We start from the raw sequence: 22027 nt of genomic DNA, 5'->3' as shown, positions 1-22027 counted from the left end.
CTTTATGCCTGAGAAATGAAAAAAGAAAGCAAAAATACTGTAAATTAAAATTTAAGTTAATAAAATAATGAACTTGCTTAATTTTTATTTCATGTACAACAGAGCTCACCACCACAATGTATATAAAGCACAATCCATGAGTTTGCATGTTACAAGTGAGGAAATGGAGACACAGTAAAGTGGCCTACCCTAAAGTGGAATGGGCAGAGAAACCAAGTAATTTCAAAATTTGTTGGTGATCGAAAATAAAGCCACATGACTATGTATCTGAGCACACTGAAGCAAAAAATAAATAAAATAATAAAAACAAAAATATACAAATTGATCAGAAGGTAAATATTTGAGAAAGAAAATACATCAGGTTTAATAGAGATTATGTTAACTCAGTGAGCTCTGGGAAGTAATGGAAGAAGTAGACAAGACGACAAAGATAACAATGTTTACAGTCCTGCGAGCCCATACATGAACTGAGCTCAGGAATCTGCTGGCATCGGACCACAGCCTGAACTGCAGAGCCGCCACTCCTAACTGTTTTGGAATCAAGACCTGCTTCTTGTGTTAATATGATGAGAAAAGATACATACAAATTTATAAAACTTAAAGACTTTGAAGTGGGAGGGCAATATATGGGAGGTATTTGAATAAATAAGCTCTTAAGAGAGTCGTCAGTTACAAACAAGGTGTTTATTTGTAAGACTTACGGGGTACAAAAGTATTACTGTATCTTTTAGAAAGGCAGTTCTGGTTGGTATACATAAACTCAGTGTTTCTGTGATTTCAAACTGCCTCACCTATTCCATCCGGTAGCCAATGCATGGGATAAAATCAAAGACTAGAAGCAAACAGAGCTCGCTTTCCTTATATGGTAGCTTTTGTGAATTAGTATGGGTCACCAGCTATTGGGATAGCCCATTACCTCAATTTCTGTCCTGGTGTTTTGAGGCCACCAAGAAAAAGGAAAATGTGTAAGAAGAAAACTACATGATGGTTTTCAAACATTTTCGGTAGTGTCCCATGTGAGAAATTTTACATGATTAAGTATCACCTTATTATATATACTATATCTTTGATGTTTTTTAGTCTATTAATTTTTTTAAAATGCTGATTGAAACCCCACAATTTGAACAACTCTAAAAACTGCTCAACTTTTACTCTGTCTGTAAAAATATAGGTTTGCAATTTTCCATACCAGGCTATGTCTGACAATTTATATATTGGGCTATTCCAAAATATAAATAATCTAAGAAGCCCACATTTAATCTTTTGTTTATATATAAAGAAAAGTATGAAATATGAGGAGCCTACCTGCTGACACTGCAACTTACCTGGGCTGCCTTAGCTTGCATACGTTTCCTTTCCTGTTCTTCTTCATGGAGTTTTGCTTCCAACTCTTGCATTTTTTTCTAGTGATAAAAATATTAAAAGTGGTTAGTGAAAAGATTTAGTGTCTTTATGTAAAATTTTAATACAGCAACATAGTAATCCGCTATAAAATTTTAGCACAGCAAATATATGCTTGTTATTTCACTCCAGTAATGACACTGTGCTTGCCAATAACCACGACATTCTCCTTTGTGATTCATTATTAGTCATTTGTGAAGTAGCTGTGAGGCAGTTGAAGAGAATTATGGGTAAAATCTATGGCCAAAGAACACAGCTCTGTATGAAGGAATATAGGATACATGGAAGCTAAATTGGGAACTTAATCTCAGTGGTTTTAAATACTTCCCAAGTGAATCAATTAAAACTAAAGAGAACAACTTAAACCAAGTAATTCAAGCCTTAAGGATGATCAAAAAAATTTAAGCTTCCAACATTTTCAAAAAGAACTACTTCCTTATGTACATCAAGATTATAAAATGTGAACACTTTCTCCAATTTACATTTTTGTCCTTTAAAAATTCCTGTTTCTTTGCTACAAGGTCATTCTCCTTCCTATGAATATCCAGTATTTTAAAATGATCAATTTTACAAAAGAACCAATATCATGCACTGATGAGTAAAAGAAACATTCACTGACTTCTGCCAGAGCCTGCATTGTGGTAAGTTTGTTATACTCCTGTTCCAGAAGATCCAACTTTTCAAGCTGGCTCTGCACATGTGTTTGATCATGTTGTCGTTCTCTTTCGAGGGAAACCTGGGGAACAGTATTAAACACAGCATGATAATTTGACAAAAGTAACTGACACTGGGCATATACTATATTTGTCTGGCCTTTCATAGAAGTACTTAGATACTATAGAGATTCTAGGAGAACAATATTAAGATGAAACCACTGGGAGAAAACAAAAAAATACAAGTGGAATCCTGTTCTTACCATATACTATAATAATATTTGGGTCCATGTACTGAGACTTTCATTACACTCTGAGATAGCAGGGATTTATTAGATACATATAGACTAATACTTTCAATGAGTCTGGTTCTCTTACACAGTTAATCTCTTAATTAAGGTAATAATTATGTTTTTTGTATCTATCATTTATACTTCCTCTGAATTCTATGCAAAACATCATTATTTTTTTATGTTTAGTGTCAAGGCTTTGAAAAGACTACCATCCGACAGTCACAGAGTAAACCATTAAACTAGGCTAAATTGAGGTCTATTAGTAAAAAAAAAAGCCAAAACACTAAGTACCTAAATTTTTAAACAGTATATCTTCATCTGTAAGACTATGGCAATAAGTGTCTTACTAATAGAAATTTGAGTAAGATAAAGTAAAACTGTAATTTTCCCAGGAATTTGTGTGAACTATCAATTCCCTCCAATCCACCTTAGTGGATAGTTACTGCCCTAAAAAATACACTGTTAAAAATTGGCATAAATCATATTTTATTTCCAGTATTGGAACCATTCTTAGGAAATGGGCTATTTCCAATCATGTGGCAGATTGAATGGACTACCCCCTTCCCCACCCTATAAATGATTCAAGTAATTTCAGTCTTGGGCTGTTATACTGTTCAAAAGCCAGAAGCTATCAAAGCTATATGCAGAGGATATGGCAGGGTGTGTGAAGGTCAGCCAAAAAGGAAACCTCTTTATAGCTATGCTGAAGAAAGAAATCACATTTTCCCTCAAAGCTTACACTAGTTGTTTCTCAAGATGAACTACTGGTACTGCTATCAGTGATCATGATAAAAGGAGAAATGATTATAACAGAACCAAGTCTTTACTGAGAAAAAAGATCTTTAGGTCAGTCTAATTTTCCCCACAACTAACTGTTCCTGAAAACGAATCTGTGATGTACCGTACCTGTTTTTCTAAGACAGATGTCCTTTCCATTTCTGCATGCTTTATCATATTGCGCATGTATTCCAACTGTTTTTCTAAAAGATTACACTTACTTTCTGCAGCTAACAACTGAGAGGTCAGTTCTAAAAAGAATACGTAAGAAAAGCAGAAATTAGCTCACTCATGGAACAGCTGTAACAAGCTATTTAATGGGAATTAACTCTACTGTGTATACAACAAACACTTTCCAGTAGCTCTAGAAGCCTATTCAGGTGACCTAAGTCATTCTCTTCCTATATGCTAGGTCCAATCTGTCTTGAATTCGGTCAGTAAATATAATGCAGGACCATCAGGATGTGCTCTTCAAAATGCACTTGAGTATAATGCAATTCTGGAGTGCCCAAAGACACTACTAGAAAATACGAACATGAAATTGCTTTTAGAATAATTTTACAATACTTATTTTGTGTATTTCATTTTGTATTTTGTGTTATTTGTAGGTTTCATTTCCTTCATAATTAAACAAACCTTGATTGTGCTTTGACTCCTCATTCTTTGAATTCTCTCTTTCTTGTATCTGTTCATCCAATACTTTCTTATATTCAATTGTTTCTCTAGACAAGGTTTTCACACTTTCTTCTGCCTGAATCCTTTCAAGTTCTAAGCGTCGAATCTTATCTTGAAGATTCTTCAGAGCAGAAAATATAGCTGCCAAATCCAAATATGAATAATATAAATATATGGGGAAGGTTCAATGAAAAAAAAAAAGAACTGATCTAAATAAAAAATAAAACATGGGTGGGCCCAGGGGAGAATCACTCTTTGGGAAAAATGAAATGCTAATTACTGCCACATAATTGTTTTTTTAAAAAAATCCATTTAAAGACATATTCTGAGTCTCTGAAACACGTTAGAGACTCAAAAACCAAATTACGGTAAAACATTTTAAAGATTTTATAAAATGGTAAAAATATTTAGCTAATCATACAAAATTCCTAACTGTCCAAAAGTACATTAACTACCAATCCTTCTTCTGTTTCATTAATAGGATCACATGCAGAATCCAACTGTAGAGTTAAAGATCTCAAGCACAAAAAGGACTATTTTTTTAAATCTCAATTTTTCACTATATAGGAAAAATTCTAATTATTCTTTAAACTGCCCCCCCCCCCAAAGTTTCTGATTATAAAAGTAATACACATTCACTATAGAAAGCACAGGAAAATACAACAAAAAGAACAACTTATACTCCTACTACCAAGAGATAATGACTATCACTTTTGGCTACTGCTTTCAATCTTTTTTGATATGCATAAAATAGAGATCAAAATTTATCTAAGTTTTCTTTTTCACATTAGCACTATCAAACTGTGAGCATTCCCTCATAAAATCAGATAATCTTAAAAGATTACTTCCTCATAATCAATAATTAAAAACTGAAAAATTAAGTTGCTGGGTCAAAAAATACCCATATTTGAAAGGTGCTTGAAACAAAGTACCTTCATAAAAGGCTGTATCAATTCATACTTTCACCAGATGTATGTGTCTTTGGCAACACATACCACTATTAATTACAATATTTCTGTTATGATTAAGAAACAAAAGCTACTTCTGGTTATTTCATTTTGCATTTCTATTAAAAGTTTATATATATATAATTGGTCAATTTTCTTTTGAATTCCTTAAGAAAAAGTCCCCCCATCACTTTATTATTGGTCTTTAATTCCAGAAAACATAGCTGCCAATTTAGATGTTGTCAGTTTTGATATAAAGATGTTCTCATTTTTCATATCATCATAACAATATTTCACATCAAGTTCTTTATTTCTTTATATAGGTAGAACATTCTTCTATAACTTCAAGAAATATAAACTTTATATTTTCCTTTATTGTACTTAAAGTTTCACATATGTTTACATTTAATTCTTTAAGTGAAATAAAAGTTACTTTGGTATTGAAGGAAGAACTTTAAATGGCATCTGTATCATATACCAAATTCACACAGGTACCAATATATACAGATGTAATTATTACTCACACACACATACCTGAAACCACAGTTTCAGGACTTTTATTCTGATTTATTATTATTGTTCTAGTGTTTTAACTATTAAAACCTTATAAACATCGATACAGCCAGTCTCCCACATTACAGAAATCTTTAAAACATTTAAAATTTATTCTTACCAATTAAATATTCAGAAACATTTCACCTAAACTATGACTTACATGAAATGTCATATAAACCATATAATATGCAGGAAGAACTGTCACCTTGTAAAAATCGAGGCTGCTTACTCAAAACAAGGTATACTTTTCCGTTTATTAATGTAATTCATTCATTCACCAAATTTTTAGGGCCTAGAATGTTATAGGCCCCAAACAGGAGACTGATACATTTTATAATATAGCCAGCTTATTCTATTATGCAATGAGACTACAGTGTAATTAGAAAGAACACAGACATGAAACACATACAACGTAGAAACCTGAAAAATCAACGGAAAAGACTATGAGAAGAGGAAAACAGTCCAGATTTAAGATTAGTATTTAGGCTAGCTCAGTCGGTAGAGCATGTGACTCTTGATCTTGGGGTTGTAAATTCAAGCCCTGTGTGGGGTATAGAGATTACTTTAAAAATAAAAGATTAGTATTTAAAGGAACTATTCTCTAAAAAACCTGGAGTAATTAGATAACAAATGTAATAGGAGATGAGAAAATTAATATACGCCTTTAAATGTCAGTTCAGGTCTTTTTTTTTCAAGATCTATTTATTTATTCCAGAGAGAGAGAACATGGTGGGGAGGGGCAGAGGGAGAAGGAGAAAGAAACTCAAGCAGACTCTGCTCTGAGCACAGAGCCTGATGTGGAGCTCGATCCCACCACAAGATCATGACCTGAGCTGAAACCAAGGGTCGGACACCCGACCAACTGTGCCACCTAAGCGCCCCATCAATTCAGGTTTTTTTTAAACCTCTTCTGAACTACTAAAACTTTGTAATACCAAACATTTCTTGCATTCCTTAGATTATACCTCATAGTGAATGCTTTTGCTAGTATTTTATTTCTGCATTTACAGTTATTAGAGCAATTAGCTGGAACATACCATTTTATTTCTGTATATCAGCAAATGTAGTATCAAAGATGTGCTGGATTAACAAAAAGACCCAATATGAGGTATATGCTCTCCTTTTCTACATTCTGGAATGGCTTATATATCATCAAATTATTTCAATGTTTCTCAACAACACAAAAAAATGGAAAGATATACCATGCTCATGGATTCAAAGAATTGTTAAAATGTCCCTACTGCCAAAAGCAATCTACAGATTAAATGTAATCTTTATCAAAATACCAATTGGTATTACTCACAGAACTAGAACAAATGATCCTAAAATTTATATGGAACCATAAAAGACCCTAAATAGCCAAAGCCATCTTGAGAAAGATAAACAAAGCTGGAGGTATCACAATCCCAGATTTCAAGATACACAACAAAGCTACAGTAATCAAAACAGTATGGTACTGGCACAAAAATAAACACACACATCAATGGAATAGGATGGAGAGCCCAGAAATAAACTTAAACTTATATGATCAGTTAATCTGTGATAAAGGAGGCAAGAACATACACTGGGGAAAAGACAGACTCTTTAGTAAGTGGTACTGGGAAAACTGGCCAGCTATATGCAAAAGAATGAAACCGGACCACTTTCTTACACCATACATAAAAATAAACTCAAAGTGGATTAAAGACCTAAATGTGAGACCTGAAACTATAAAACTCTTAAAAGAAAATATAAGCAGTAATCTCTCGACACTGGCCTTAGCAACACTTTTATGGATATGTCTCCTTATGATAGGGAAACAAAAGCAGAAACAAACTACTGAGACTATATCAAACTAAAAAGTTTTTACACAGCAAAGGAATCCATCAACAAAACGAAAAGGCAACCTACTGAATGGCAGAAAATATTTGCAAATCATGTATGCTGATAAGGGGTTAATGTCCAAAATAGACAAAGAACTCCTAAAACATAACACAAAAAAATCCACAAATAATCCAATCAAAAATGAGCAGAAGACATGAATAGACATTTTTCCAAAGAAGACATACAGATGGCCAATAGACACATGAACAGATAGATGTTCAACATCACTAATCAGCATGGAAATGCAAGTCAAAACCACTATATCACTTCACACTTGTCAGAACAGCTAGTATCAAAAAGACAAGAAATGACAAGTGTTGACAAGGATGTGAAGAGGGATCCCTTATGCACTGCTGATAAGAATAAACTGGGGAAGCCACTGTAGAAACATTAAGGAGGTTCCTTAAAAAAAAAAAAAAAGAAATACCATATGATCCAGTAATTCCACTACTGATTACCCAAAAAAAACACACTAATTTGAAAAGACACATGCACTCCTATGTTTATTGCAGCATTATTTATAATAGCTAGTCTAAGCGTCCATCCATAGATGAATAAAGATGTGGTATACACAATGGAGTATTACATATTCCACACATATATACATAATGGAATATTACTCAGCCATAAAAAAGAACGAAATCTTGCCATAGGTGACAACATGGGTCAACTTAGAGGGTTTTATGCTAAATGAAATAAGCCAGAAAGACAAATACTGTATGATTTCACTTGCATGTAGAGTCAAAACAAAAACAAAAACAAAACCCTAACCAACCAACCAACCAACCAACCAGAAACAGACTCATAAATACAGAGAACTGGTGGTTGCCAGAAGGGAGGGGAGTGGGAGGTAAGGCAGAATAGGTGAAGGGGATTAAAAGATACAAACTCCAGTTATAGTAAGTCACAGGGATGAAAAGTACAGCATAGGCAACACACCCAATAATACTGCAATAACACTGTATGGTGACAGTAAACTACACTTATTGTGGTGAGAAGAATATAATATATAGGACTGTCAAATCACTATGTTGTATATGTGTAACTAACGTAACACGTATGTCAATTATTCTTCAATTAAAAAATAAATTCTTACAAAAAAAAATTATACAGCAGGCCTGAACCTTGGTTACCCTCTGGAAACTAGGCTCTTGGAATGTTCCCAAAGTTACTAATTAATAAGGTTTTGTATGTCTAAGGCACTAAATCCTGCTGCACAAGTCTGCCTCGATTGCGTAAACAAAAGTGTTTTATGGTGAATATCATGACTGTTTGTGCAGGCGCCAAGTGTTTGTGTAACTAGCTCCAAATAAAAGCCATAATGTCTGAGCCTTAAGTGGGCTTTTCTGGGCAGAAACACTACACATGTCATGCAGTTTATTGCTAGAAGAAGAAGTGTTTTTCTCTGTGACCCCATGAGGGAGAAATTTGGAAGCCTGCATCTCGGTAAGCCTCAGCCATAATTACAACCACTTCTGAAACCTGTGAGTCTTCTGAGTTAATCTCCCACCATATAGGTGGTCCTGAGGTCCCAGAATATGAAAAAAATCAATGTTGTTTTCAGATTCCACAATGCAACTAAATTTTAAGAAACCACTTGCCAAGTTTTGGTGTCATATCAAATAAAAATATCCACAAATTGTTGGGAAGGCTATTAAAGTATTACTTCTTTTCTACCTACATATCCGTGTAAGGCCAGATTTTTTTCACATACTTCAATTAAAACAATTTATTAACACAAATGGAATGCAAAAATAAATGAGAATCAAGCAGTTTTCTATTAAGCCAGAAATAAGAGATTTACAAAGTATAAAACAATGTCACTCTTAGCAGTATATTTTTTAAATTTGGAAAACAGGTATTCTATTTATGTAAACATGCAGTGGGTTAATTAGGGTTTCCTGAATTAAAAAATTGGAGAACCAGTGCTTTAGAAGAACAGATGGGCAGTAAATTGTTATCAATACCTAGCACACTAGCTATAACTTGACTTCCCTCACTGGTCACAATAATGCTGAGCTTTTTCCAACAGGTATGACACAAATTTGTAATAGATAGGTCAAGATGTTTTCTCTCTCAGCTCTTACAGGGGCCACGAGTGGCCTGGCACAGTGGAAGACCCCAGACTAGTTCCCATCAACCCCATCAGTTTATCTCCATGTGCTGTACATGTGTTACCATTTCATTTTCCACGTGGACTAGGATAAGTGAAAGGTTTAGAAAGCACTGGCCTAGCAGAATTGCCTCATAGTTATCTTGCTTCAAATGTTCACATTCTGCACAATACTGTCACTTGAAATATATTAAATAACATGAACAACGGGTTAAACTTTTTTGGATTGACATTAGTTACCATTTTTTTAAAGGGTTCCAAGGGGGAGGGGAAAAATGGGGTCCCAAGGACAATACATTTTTTGAAGGCAGAAATAACTTCCAATTTCTTGCTCATCTCTTTTCTAAAACTCAAAATGAATATGAAAATGAGAATTACAAGAAACATAGTTTAATTATCTCTTTCCATGGCATTAATCAAACTATATTTTCAAAGTGAGTATTAGATAGCAAACTGAAACGGTAATTTATCAAATGAAAATATATTAAACTAGAACTAAAGAATAACAAGTTTTTTTTTTTACTGTATTAGTGCAATAAAAGCATTTATTACATGTAAAGAAAAAAAGTTTATCATACAGAGTATCTATTCCAATTAAGACTTCACTCATTCAAATGGAAGTCTGGTGTTTTGCACAAATATCTATATTCAGTGCTCAACTTACTAACTAGAAACCGCTTATTTACAGGATATAGTGTCTCAAAGATAATGATAATAAAGAAAATACTAATTAATTCAATGGTTAATAAATCAAGTAATAAAATGCTACTCATCTGAACACAGCAGCTAAAGACTTTGGCAATTCAGAAAAATAAAAGTTGTATAACATACAAACAACATATGGTAAAAAAGCAAAGAATAAATAACTGAAGCTCACTGAATAAAAATCTGTTAAGATTTAGTAATAATTTATTTAAAAAATAAGCACACACACAAAAATAATCATGCAACAAAGTTCTAGCAGGAATACAAGATCTAGGAATTAAGGTATCAATCCTTCCACTACAATATTATATCTAGGTCTGATCTTTCCTTCTACCTAAAGAAACTTAAAAAAAAAAAAGTTCAGAGAAAAGTAATTACTAAAGAATGAAAAGAATAAGTTAAATGGGGCAGATTTATTCATAAAGCAGAAAGTCAGCAAATATTTACCCCAGCGTGTTAGTGATAATGCTACATTCTGCTTGTGTGTCACTACTGGTTTTAAAGAACATGTGAGAAAAGAGGGAAAAAGGAGATGAAGAGGAAAGTAAACAAAAGAAAAAACAGTAAATCAGCATCTCTTATCCCTTCAGAGCATGGTGTTGTGAACCGTTTAAGCAATGCCTCCGGATATTCATTATGATCCATTATGCTTTTATAGTACTTTTTGTATCAGTCCAATGATATCTACCTTCAGTATGGGATGGGCAGACAAGGAAACCACTACCCGCTTTACCCTGACAAAAAATGAAGGCCCAAGTGAGTTTAGAAGAGACATCTGAGGAGAGCAGGAAGAGGTATGTGTTGGGGAAGCTGGTAGAGAGGAAGACTTCTCAAAATAAATAATACATAATGTGGATTTTAAAGAGTACAATTCTACAACAGCAAGATTTCAATAGGAGCGCACTGCATGAGAAAGACTTATAAGCTTGACATGGCTGGTGTGGCAGCCAGAATGGACACCCAAGGATACCTATGTCCTAATCCTTCAAACCCTGAATACCTGCTATATGGCGAAAGGACTTTGGGAAAGGACCCTAAACAGAGAGATATGAAGCATGAAAGACACGTGACCCACCATTCCTAAAGGGGGCCATAAAGAAAGCAAAGGAAGGAATGTAGACAGCCTCTAGGAGGAAAGACTGGCCCTGACTAAAAGTCAGCAGGACAATGGAACCTCAGCTCTATAACCACAAGCCAAAAATCTGAATGTGCTGAGAGCAGACTCCTCCCTAGACTCTCTAGTAAGGAACACAGCCCAGTCAACACCTTGATTTCAGCCTCATAGGACCCTAAACAGAAGACCCTGCTAAGCCCATCCAGATTTCTGACCTACAGAAACTGTGTGATGACACATCTGTGTTAAAGTTGCTGAGCTGTGGTACTTTGCTAAGGCAGCAAGAAAGCTAATACAGATGGCAAGTTTTGGGAACAAATATATTTCAAAGTAGCCAGGGCAAAGGATGTGTGGGTAAGGAAGAACAGAAGAGAAGACAGGGATGAAGTTGGTAAGGCAGGTGGAGTCCAGATTAAAAAAAAAAAAAATCTAGGACTTTGTTATGTAAGCCATGGAGAGGTGCTAAAATTTGTTTAAAGTAGGGGAGATGATAGCAGGACTGTTGTTTAAATGGGGATGAGAGGGAGACCACAGGCTAAGCAATTACTTAGGAGTATATCACAATTATCTATGCAATAGATGATGAAAAGTCTGAACCAAAGCAATGAGAATGAAGAGAAAGAACTAATACATCTTTGGGATAATTCAGAGGCAAAAATACTGATTTTTGGTTCCTGACTGATACTGCATATGACAGAGCAGTTCTAGATTTCTCAAAGTATTTAGTCTTGATGCTTTGGTGAACAATACTGTTTAACAATCAGTGAACAAAAGAAAAGTGCTGTATTTTGATGCGGTTAAAAATAGATAAGGGGAAATAGATACTCTTCTTTTTTTTTTTTGAGAGAGAGTGAGCATGTGTGTGAGCAGGGGGGGTGGGTATGGTAGGGGTAGGAGACAGGGAGAGAGAGAGAATCACGACCCTGAGATCATGACCTGAGCCGAAATCAAGAGTTGAATGCTTAACTGACTGAGCCACCCAGGTGCCACTCCTCTAATTTTAAAATACATGGAAGACACAAGAGTTTTAAAGTAGTGGATAAACAAACAAACAAAAAACATCTATTTTGTTAGGCTCTATTACCTCTGCTGTTACTTTCCGGATAGGCAAATGTAGGCTTATTTGGGGAGCGTCGTAGATCACTATTAAGGAAAGGCTTATCAGGTGGATATACTACATATGGAGATGAGGAATGGCGAACCATACTTCCATTAGACCTTGAGGGTTCGACTAAGATGTTCTGAAAAATAAAAATACAGAAATTACCTTTCAAAATTTTAAACTGCAAATAGGATGTAAATACACACACACACACACACAATTTGTTCCTGACTGAAAATTGTACTGCTTATGTTCCACTGATAGAGACAACAGAAAAAACAAAGCCCACTGACCATACACAACAGAATTCAATCATTATTTTAAAATTTTCAAGTGTTTCTTATGTGTCTAAATATAGCCATATGCCAGACACTGTAAAAAAGGAAATAATGTTCAAACAACTTGAATAGAAATGCTGCACAGAAATACTTAAATATGATACTCCTAATAAATTTAATGTTTTACCTAAAAATATGTAGTGTAAAATATACATTCAGAAAAGTAAATATTATCTTTTTACAGTATCTGAAACTGCTACAAAATGACTGAATTAATCTCTCTCCAATCAACTAAGTAATTCCTGAATATTTATCAAATGTCCAAGACTCTGTGGTATACAGAAAGGTATAGTTCTTGCTTCAAAAAATTTATACTTAGGAAAAAGAGGTAGGAGAGGGGCAATTAGAAATATCAAATACCCAAATACAAAATTTTATTTCCACACAAACACCATTCTATTATGAATGAGATTCTGTTCAATTAGGGATTATGTTCCACATGATTTCAGTTGCAGGGTATGCTAACTGTGGCGTTTTTTTAGTTGTAGATGACTTCCTATCGGTAGATAGACACCTGGAGTGGGGGAAGTAATGGAGAAACTGAAAGCTAAGGTGAAAGATACAACTGGCTCGCTGTTCAAAATTCTCATTTATTTTTCTTATTCAAATAACCACAGCAAAATAAGTTCTCGACTCTTACCTTTGGAGAACTATACTATACAGCACAGAATAATCTGTGCCCAGAAAAGTACAAAGGGACAAAGAATATTTACAATAATGGTAAACAAGCTCCTGGAATAAACAAAGGCAATCAAGAAAAACACACTGTATCTAAATCTTATTAAAAATCAAAGACTGTTTCCATGTAAAACCACGCAATTTTCCAATTGATTTAAGAAAGCAAATACAAAACACAAACTATGGCTATGAAAACTAAAGAAGAGAGAAAAGACTTGGAAAAGATAGGGGTAAGTCTCAAAGTGGTACTCAAGTAAATCAATGTTAAGTCAAAAGTAAAAAGTATGTTCACATGCAACCGGACTAAGAGTTGGCATTTTTCAAACTTTTTGACAAGCTGACATCAGGTTTTTGGAGGTGGCTGGAAAACAGGGTGAGTTTTCAATTCTTAAAATATATTATACTGCCAAAGCTCTTACAAAGCACCATGAATTATCACTTAGCTTAATTTCAAATATGATTCTTCACAGAGAACCTTAGGTCTTCATACAACCTACTAGAATCCTATCATTTAACAACTACCATTCAAAGTAACTGGCTAGGAAGTATTCCTTATCAACATATATGTATGAACAAAAAACACCTGCAAATTTACGTAAGATTTTCAAAACAATTTTTATTAGAATTACTGAATACTGCACAGATATTAACAGGACTATGCATAAATAATTTACTTTCAAAAAAACACAAACCAAAACAAAATGAAAATAAACCATCTTCATTAAATTCACTGCCTGCTAGCTCTTGTGTAACTATCAGTTCAAAATTTGTCCTTTTCGAAACATTTCTCCAAAGCCAACAGATACATGAAAAGATGCTCAACATTCTTTAGTCATTAGGGAAATGCAAATTAAAACCACAATGAGGGGCGCCTGGGTGGCTCAGCTGGTTAAGCGTCTACCTTCTGGCTCAGGTCCTGATCCCAGGATTGTGCCCCACATTGGGCTCTCCTGCTCAACGGGGAGCCTGCTTCTCCCTCTCCCTCTGACTGCTGTTCCCCCTGCTGTGGGTGCGCGCTCTCGCTCTCTCTCTCTGTTAAACAGGTAAATTTTTAAAAATTGCTTTAAAGCCACAACGAGAGATCATCTCACACCTGTTAAGACTAACCATCATCCAAAAGACAAGAGATTACAAAAGCTGGCATGGATGCAGAGAAAAGGGAATCCTTTGTGCACTGTTCGTGGAATTGTAAATCGATACAGCCACTATAGAAAACAGTATGGAGGATCCTCAAAAAATTAAAAATAGAACTACGATATAATCCAGAAATTCTACTTCTGGGTATATATCCAAAAGAAATGAGAACACTAACCTGAAGAGATATCTGTACCTCCACGTTCAGATCATAGCAGCATTACTTACAAGAGCCAAGACATGGAAGCAATGTGTGTCCATTGATGGATGAATGGGTAAAGTAGTTGTGGCATATACAATGGAATATTATTCAGCCATTAAAAAAAAAAAAAAACCACAAGAAAACCTTACCATTTGCAAAAGTGTAACTGGACCTTGAAGGCATTATGCTAAATGAAGTCAGACAGAGAAAGACAAACACTGTATGAACTCACTTATATGTGGAAACTCTCCAATTTCTCATTAATTCCACTGCTAATGCCCTGGTTTAACACCACTGTGATCTGTTGTCTAGACTGCATTAATAGCCTCCTAATCACTCTTGTCCACATCCCCTTAGCCTGTCTCCAAGTATTAATCGTTATGATTGTTTTTAAAAAAAAAGCATATTAGAGTAATACCCCTAATTAAAACCCTCCGATAGATTTCCATCACAAAATAAAATCCAAAATTCTCACCATGGCTTGCTTATTTGAGAGAGAGTGAGCATACGAGTGCATGTGCATGCACATGAGCAGGGGGAGGGGCAGAGAGAGAGGGAGAATCTCCAGCAGATTCTGCGCTAAGCGCACAGCCTGACGTGAGGCTTGATCTCACCAGAGATCATGACCTGAGCTGAAATCAAGAGTTGGAAGCTCAGCTGACTGAGCCACCCAGGTGTCTCCTTACCATGGCTTTCATGGCCCCACATATCTGACCTCAGACTAATCTGACTTCATTCCCTCCCACTCTTTCTCCACACCCTTCTGCCCCCTCATTATTTCCCAGCTATACTGACCTACTTTTGGATTTCTAAAATGCACAGTACACTGTTTTCTTTTCCTACGTTTATCTGCCTGGAAAGCTCCCTTTCTCACACCACTCAGTCATCTGCTCAGAAGTCTTGTCAGTAAGACTTTCTCTGACTATTCTACCTAAAGTAGCACCTTTCTGTCACTCTGTCGCCTTTATTCTTTTTTAAAAATGCTTATTCCTACTTGATATATTTAGTATCTCTATGCCCTGTGGAATAAAAAAAAAAAAAATGTTTTTGTCCTTGGTTCCTGACACAGAGATTCAAAAACTCTGGGAATTTCTTAAGTGACAGGTGTCTTTGTTATACCAAGAGTGGGACCCCCTAGATAGCTTCAGGATGAAGGCTGGTAGCCAGAAAAACCAACCAAGTTATCAGCATTAGAAATTTCAGCCCCACACCCTGACCTCAGGAGAAGGGAGGGGCTGGAGACTGAGTTCATTTACTAATGGCCAATGATTGAATAAATCATAAGTACATGATGAAACCTTCATAAAAACTCTTGAACAATGAGGTTCCAGGAGCATCCAGAGTGGTCATGGAAGCCCCTTTATATCTTGCCCTATGTGTCTCTTCCATTAGGCTGTTTCTGAGTTGTATTCTCTATTAAAAAACAGAAACAAAAACAACTAACTGTAAGCATAACTCACTTCCCTGAGTTTTGTGAGTCATTCTAGCAAATTAATAAATGTGAGGAGAAAGGGTTATGGGAACTCCTTCATTTGTAGTTGACTGGGCAGAAGTGCAAAAACCTACCTTCAGGACACCTGGGATTAAGGTGGGGGCAGTCATGTGGGAGCCAGCCCCTTAAAGTGTGGGGCCTGCACTATCTCCAGCTAGTCAGCAGCAGAACTGAATTGATTGTAGGACACCCAGTTGACACAGGAAAATTGAGTTTAAGTTCCAATAAAAACACTTGATAAAGATATTTAATAAGTCTGTTGAATGTCTAATACAAAGCTATAATCATCAAGACAGTATAGTACTGGCACAAAAACAGACACATAGATCAATGGAACAGAAAACCCAGAAATAGACCCTCAACTCTGGTCAACTAATCTTCGACAAAGCAGGAATGTCCAATGGAAATAATGCAGTCTCTTCAGCAAATGGTGCTGGGATAATTGGATAACCACATGCAGAAGAATGAAACTGGATCATTTCCTTACACCACACACAAAAATAGACTCAAAATGGATGAAAGACCTAAATGTGAGACAGGAATCCATCAAAATCCTTGAGGAGAACACAGGCAGCAACCTCTTCAACCTCTCAGCTGCAGCAATTTCTTCCTAGACACATCGCCAAAGGCAAGGCCCTTGCAAGGGCAAAAATGAACTATCGGGACTTCATCAAGATAAAAAGCTCTAGCACAGCAACAGAAACAGTCAACAAAACCAAAAGACAACCGACAGAATGGGAGAAGATATTTGCAAATGACATATCAGATAAAGGGCTAGTATCCAAAATCTATAAAGAACTTATCAAACTCAACACCCAAAGAACAAATAATCCAATCAAGAAATGGGCAGAAGACATGAACAGACATTTCTGCAAAGAAGACGTCCAAATGGCCAACAGACACATGAAAAAGTGCTCAACATCGCTCGGCATCAGGGAAAGACAAATCAAAACCACAATGAGATACCACCTCACACCAGTCAGAATGGCTAAAATTAACAAGTCAGGAAACGACAGATGTTGGCGGGGATGCGGAGAAAAAGGAACCCTCCTACACTGTTGGTGGGAATGCAAGCTGGTGCAGCCACTCTGGAAAACAGTATGGAGGTTCCTCAAAAAGTTGCAAATAGAGCTACCCGACGACCCAGCAATTGCACTACTGGGTATTTATAGCAGCAATGTCCACAATAACCAAACTATGGAAAGAGCCTAGATGTCCACCGACAGATGAGTGGATAAAGAAAATGTGGTGTGTGTGTGTGTATATACACAGACACACACACAGACACACACACACACACACACAATGACTAATACGCAGCCATCAAAAAATTGAAATCTTGCCATTTGCAACGACCATAGGGAAAGAGAGGAAAAAATGAAACAAGACGAAACCAGAGAGGGAGACAAACCATAAGAGACTCTTAATCTCAGGAAACAAACTGAAGGTTGCTGGAGTGGAGGGGGGTGGGAGGGAGGAGGGGGGTGGGAGGGAGGGATGGGGTGGCTGGGTGATGGACATTGGGGAGGGTATGTGCTATGGTGAGTGCTGTGAATTGTGTAAGACTGATGAATCACAGACCTGTACCCCTGAAACAAATAATACATTATATGTTAATAAAAATAAATAAATAAATCTGTTGAATTAATTATATAATTCCTCTGCAAAACAGGAAAAACTGCACATTGTCTACAAAATTGAATTATTCCATTCAAGTATATAAATTATAAAATTACATATATTTATAAAATATAAATTACAAAATATAATTTCCTTTATACCAAACAACAACAAAGAGCACAAATGTCATAGAGAGACTGTGCAGAAAGGATTAATATAGCAGACATGCGACTGCTATACTTAGAGATGTCTGCTTTCAAGGCTGGTTCTTGGCTGGTATCTAGTAACTTGAATTTTGGGAATGTTCCAACTACTGTCATCGTGACTGTCAGCAGTCCTCAGGACCAGCCCAAGGTTCGATGATTTGCTAGAAGGACTGACAGGACTCAGCATATAGTTATACTCATCTCTAGGATTTATTACAGCAAAGGGATACAAAGCAAAATAGCAAAAGCAAAAGACCCATGGAGGTGAAGTCTGTAAGATATCAGGCACAAGCTTTCAAAATTCCTCTCTAGCTGCTTACAGGATATGCTTAATTCCTCCAGCAACTAATAGCGACAACTGTTGTGAAGTGTTTTCTACCAAGGCTCCTTAGACTCAATGGCCAAGGTTTTCACTGGGGGCTGGTTACATTCCTGACTCCCAGAAAGAAAGCTCGTGTTCAGCATAAACCACACTGTACACACAGTTTAGGCAGAGTGAGGTACTCATCATTTAAAGTTTTATATTAGTGTATGAAATTGTTTACCATTTAAGTCCACAGCTGCCTATCAAGAGCTAACCCTGCCAATAGACCTTTCTCAAGATAGCAGCCATCTGAGATGACAAAAGATTTCAAGTGAATTCTTCTTGCTTTCAGTGCCACATGCCATTCAATCATGGGTACCTGAGAACTACTGAAGGGCAAAGGATCTTTCAAGCAGAATTAGGCCCCCCCCCATATACATGCAATATATACATATGCAAAATAAAAACCACCACAAACCTCAAATTTGCATGGTACTTTACAATTTACATTTCCTTTATCTTAGTTGATCCTCACAACAATCCTGACAAGTAAGAAAGTATCTTCACTTTAGAGTTCAGAAAAATGTATTTGGGATTTTTCAGAACACTGAACTCAGATTTGTCAACATATTTTTTCCAAGCACACTCATATTCTCCTTTAGTTATTACAAGAACCACTGAAGGAAGCATAGCAAATATTATTGTCTCCATTTTGTAGGTGAAAAAAACAGGCTAAGAAAACTTAAACCATTTGCTTAAGGTCTCACAGCTATTAAGGGGCCTGAGTATAACTCCTAATTAGTATGCTTTCCAAGACCCCAAGCATTCAATAAATATTTTTCCAACTAAAATGATATGATTCTAAGAGAGACTTTCAGGATTGAAGGCAAAATGTTTTACCTGACCACTTTCTTCCCTGGTAACTTTAGTTCCTACTTAGGAACACTTATGATTCAAGTATTTATTGAACATATCTGTGTATGGCACTGCATTAAGTATGAAGGATGATAAGAAATGTGTATTATTTGCCTTCTTTTCAAATGGGATGAGCAACATGGCTCGAAGAAATCCGGTATATAAAAACTTAAATACAATTTAGCAAACCATACTCAACTATATAGAAAAAATAATACAGTATGTTCAAAATGGGGTTATTCCAGGAATGTTTAAAACTGAATGAACATTAGAACACCCATTTCATTTTAATGTGAAAATCCATATGATCAACAAATGCAAAAAAGTAATCAATAAAATTCAATATCCAGCCATTATTAAAGAACTATTTTCTTACAGTAATAAGAAAATTTACCAAAAAACATGACAACATATTTAATGGTACAAATTTAAAACATTCCTTTTAAATTCAGGAACAAGGCAAAGAAATCTGCAAGGCAACTTCTAGTCAAAGTTGTGCTGCATTTCATAGCCTGCATATTAAGATAATGAAAGGAAGTAATAAATGTTAAGATTGTAAAACAATCAAAATTTCACAGGTTATGATCATCTAAATAGAAAATACCAAAGAATCCTCAATTATTAGAATTAGAGTTTAGGACAAATTGCTGAGTAAAATTAGTATGAAAGAATGTATAACAGTTCTGTGTAACAGTTAGAAAACACAACTTATGAAAATACATAAAAAATAAACTAAAAATAAATTTAATAAATGATATACAAGACCCGAAATTATAAAATTTTACTGAAAAATGTTAAAGTTAAAAAAAACTGGAATAACAAGACACAAGACTCAATATCTTAAAGGCATTGGTTATTACCAAACTGAACTGGAAATTCAATGCAGTTTGAGTTGAAATTCCAACAGCAGATTTTATAATTTCTATTAAAGAACAGCAAAGGATCAAGAATAGCTAATACTTTTCTTGAGAGAACAAGGAACAGGCAGGTACTCTCTTAGAAATGTAAGGGAGAATCCTTAATACAGTGAGTATAGATACAAGGAAAGACAAATACAACCATGGAACAAAGAGCCCAGTAAAACACACATACAGAAATATATTGATAGCTAGAAATGCAAACCATTGGGGAAAGATAAATTTAACAAGTAATGTTGGAGAAATTGCGTATCTTAAGTAGAAACATTAAACTAGATCCCTACCTCACAGCACACAAATTAACTTCACGCATATTAAGGACTTAAGAGGCCCCAACTTTAAAACTTGTAGGAAAAACACATAAGAATTTCATTAATGGCCTTTGCTACAAGAATTTCTTAACCAAAAAGCACTAAACAGAAAAAGGAAAGACTAATAAATTTTACCCCATGAACATTAGGAGCTCCCAACAAAAGAGATCTTAGACATGTGAAAGACAAGCCAAAGAGTAATTAGAATACAGCATTAACATCCAGAATACATAATGACTATAAATCAGTAGGAAAAGACAAACCGATTAAAGACAGGCAAAAGACACAAGTATTCCACAGAAGAAAAAAACTATGAGTAAAGTTATGAAAAAGTGAAAGGTGCATCTTCTCCACTGATCAGGGACTGTTTCTAGCTTACACCCAAGAACTGCTAACCATTCATGCCTAGGTTATTCTACCACAGCAGCATTTATCAAACTGAACTGCGTAACAGCCTAACTACACGCAGTTTCTCCTCAGTGTCTGCTCCTTCAGCGCAAGGATCCTGTCTCATTCACCTGCATAATCTTGGCGCCTCCAAGTATGCCAGGCACTCCGCTTTAGCTAAATGAAGACATAACGGCTCTCACTTGAGCCTCCCCCCATTTTCTGCCTATTCCCAATGTGGCGGATCCCCAAACACTATGCGCTGACATTCCAATTCGACAAATAATAGTGACTGAACTGGCTGGTAGCCCCTGAGAGGCGAAAACAATGTTTAGGTTCAGCTCTCCTTGTCGCCTCTCTAGAACGGCATGTACACGCTGCACCGTAACACCGGAGGCGGAAAGCGCGCGCTCTGGGTACAAGCAAGAACGAAGTCACTGGGAATATGCGACGGGAGCCACTGCAGGCAATGGAATCAGCACAAGCAGCAACTCGTAAGCACTCGATACTGAGGACTATTCAACAGCTGCCAATTAAGCCAACTTGTGAGCCTACCTGGTCTCGGCGAGTTTCCAAGAGGGGCCGTTACACCCACGTGACCAAAGCTGCACTGTTTTCTCAAGGGCAGGGCGTGGGTAGACACCCTAGCGAATCCTGGCAAAGTTCGGCAACCTGCGCTGCTAGGCCGGAAGGTGAAGGGAGCAGAGGGGATGGACGGGCCAGGCCTGTTTCGAGGTAAGGGTGCAGCCTCCACAGAGGAGCAGTGAGCGTCCGGGGAGCAAGGGGCATTCCCGGCCGTTCCCCAGGATGGGGTGAGGCTCTGGGCCCCTGCTTTGAAGGGTGAGGAAAAGCAAAGAGGCGCCAGGACAGAGCCTATTCGAAAGTCAGCCGCTTCTTACCGAGATCTGAGAACCAGAAGTCGCGGAGACCGATGCCGCCATCTTCCTGCCTCCCCAGAGGACCTGCGCAGCCCTGGGGGGGTCCGGGCTCTCGAGCTCCTCCTCAAGATTCGAGAGCCGCCCACCAGGGGCGACCCTAAGCCGAACCCCTGATGGAAAGGGGTTGGGGTATTGGTGCCGGGTCTAGAAACCCCTGCACACACCCCCACAGGGGCGCCCACGCTCAGAGTGCACTCGGAAAAGGCAACACGTCCTAACGGACGTCTTGAGTAGCCAATCAAAAAAGCGGACGTCTTCCGGTAGTAGGAGAGAATCCGCCTCTTCCCTCGCTGATGTCACAAGGTAGCGCATCGCTGAAACTGCGGGGGCTGCAAACGCTGCCGACTGCCGCACGGCTCTGAGGGGGACTCTACAAAGGGGCGGGCC

General features: G+C 36.8%; 1 protein-coding gene across 4 annotated transcripts in view; it reads right to left on the bottom strand.

Moving 5' to 3' along the window:
- The window catches only part of CEP57 (centrosomal protein 57), a 33677-nt gene extending 11744 nt beyond the window's left edge, over nucleotides 1-21933 (bottom strand). The window contains exons 1-6 of one of the 4 annotated variants that reach the window (XM_021679111.2): nucleotides 21602-21933; nucleotides 12181-12337; nucleotides 3761-3940; nucleotides 3254-3375; nucleotides 2021-2137; nucleotides 1326-1403 (exon numbers count right to left, since the gene is read on the bottom strand). In XM_021679111.2, coding sequence (XP_021534786.1) covers nucleotides 1326-1403; nucleotides 2021-2137; nucleotides 3254-3375; nucleotides 3761-3940; nucleotides 12181-12337; nucleotides 21602-21643 — 696 coding nt within the window. In that variant the 5' untranslated portion in view covers nucleotides 21644-21933. Of the gene's footprint in view, nucleotides 1-1325; nucleotides 1404-2020; nucleotides 2138-3253; nucleotides 3376-3760; nucleotides 3941-12180; nucleotides 12338-15025; nucleotides 15044-21257; nucleotides 21323-21601 lie in introns of those variants that run through there. The other 3 variants (XM_044919751.1, XM_044919750.1, XM_044919749.1) reach the window with 3 other exon arrangements.
- Nucleotides 21934-22027: the final 94 nt, after the last annotated feature.

Source organism: Neomonachus schauinslandi, chromosome 11, assembly GCF_002201575.2.
Source record: "Neomonachus schauinslandi chromosome 11, ASM220157v2, whole genome shotgun sequence".
NCBI lineage: Eukaryota > Metazoa > Chordata > Mammalia > Carnivora > Phocidae > Neomonachus > Neomonachus schauinslandi.
This window is presented reverse-complemented; position numbering and strand designations above follow the sequence as displayed.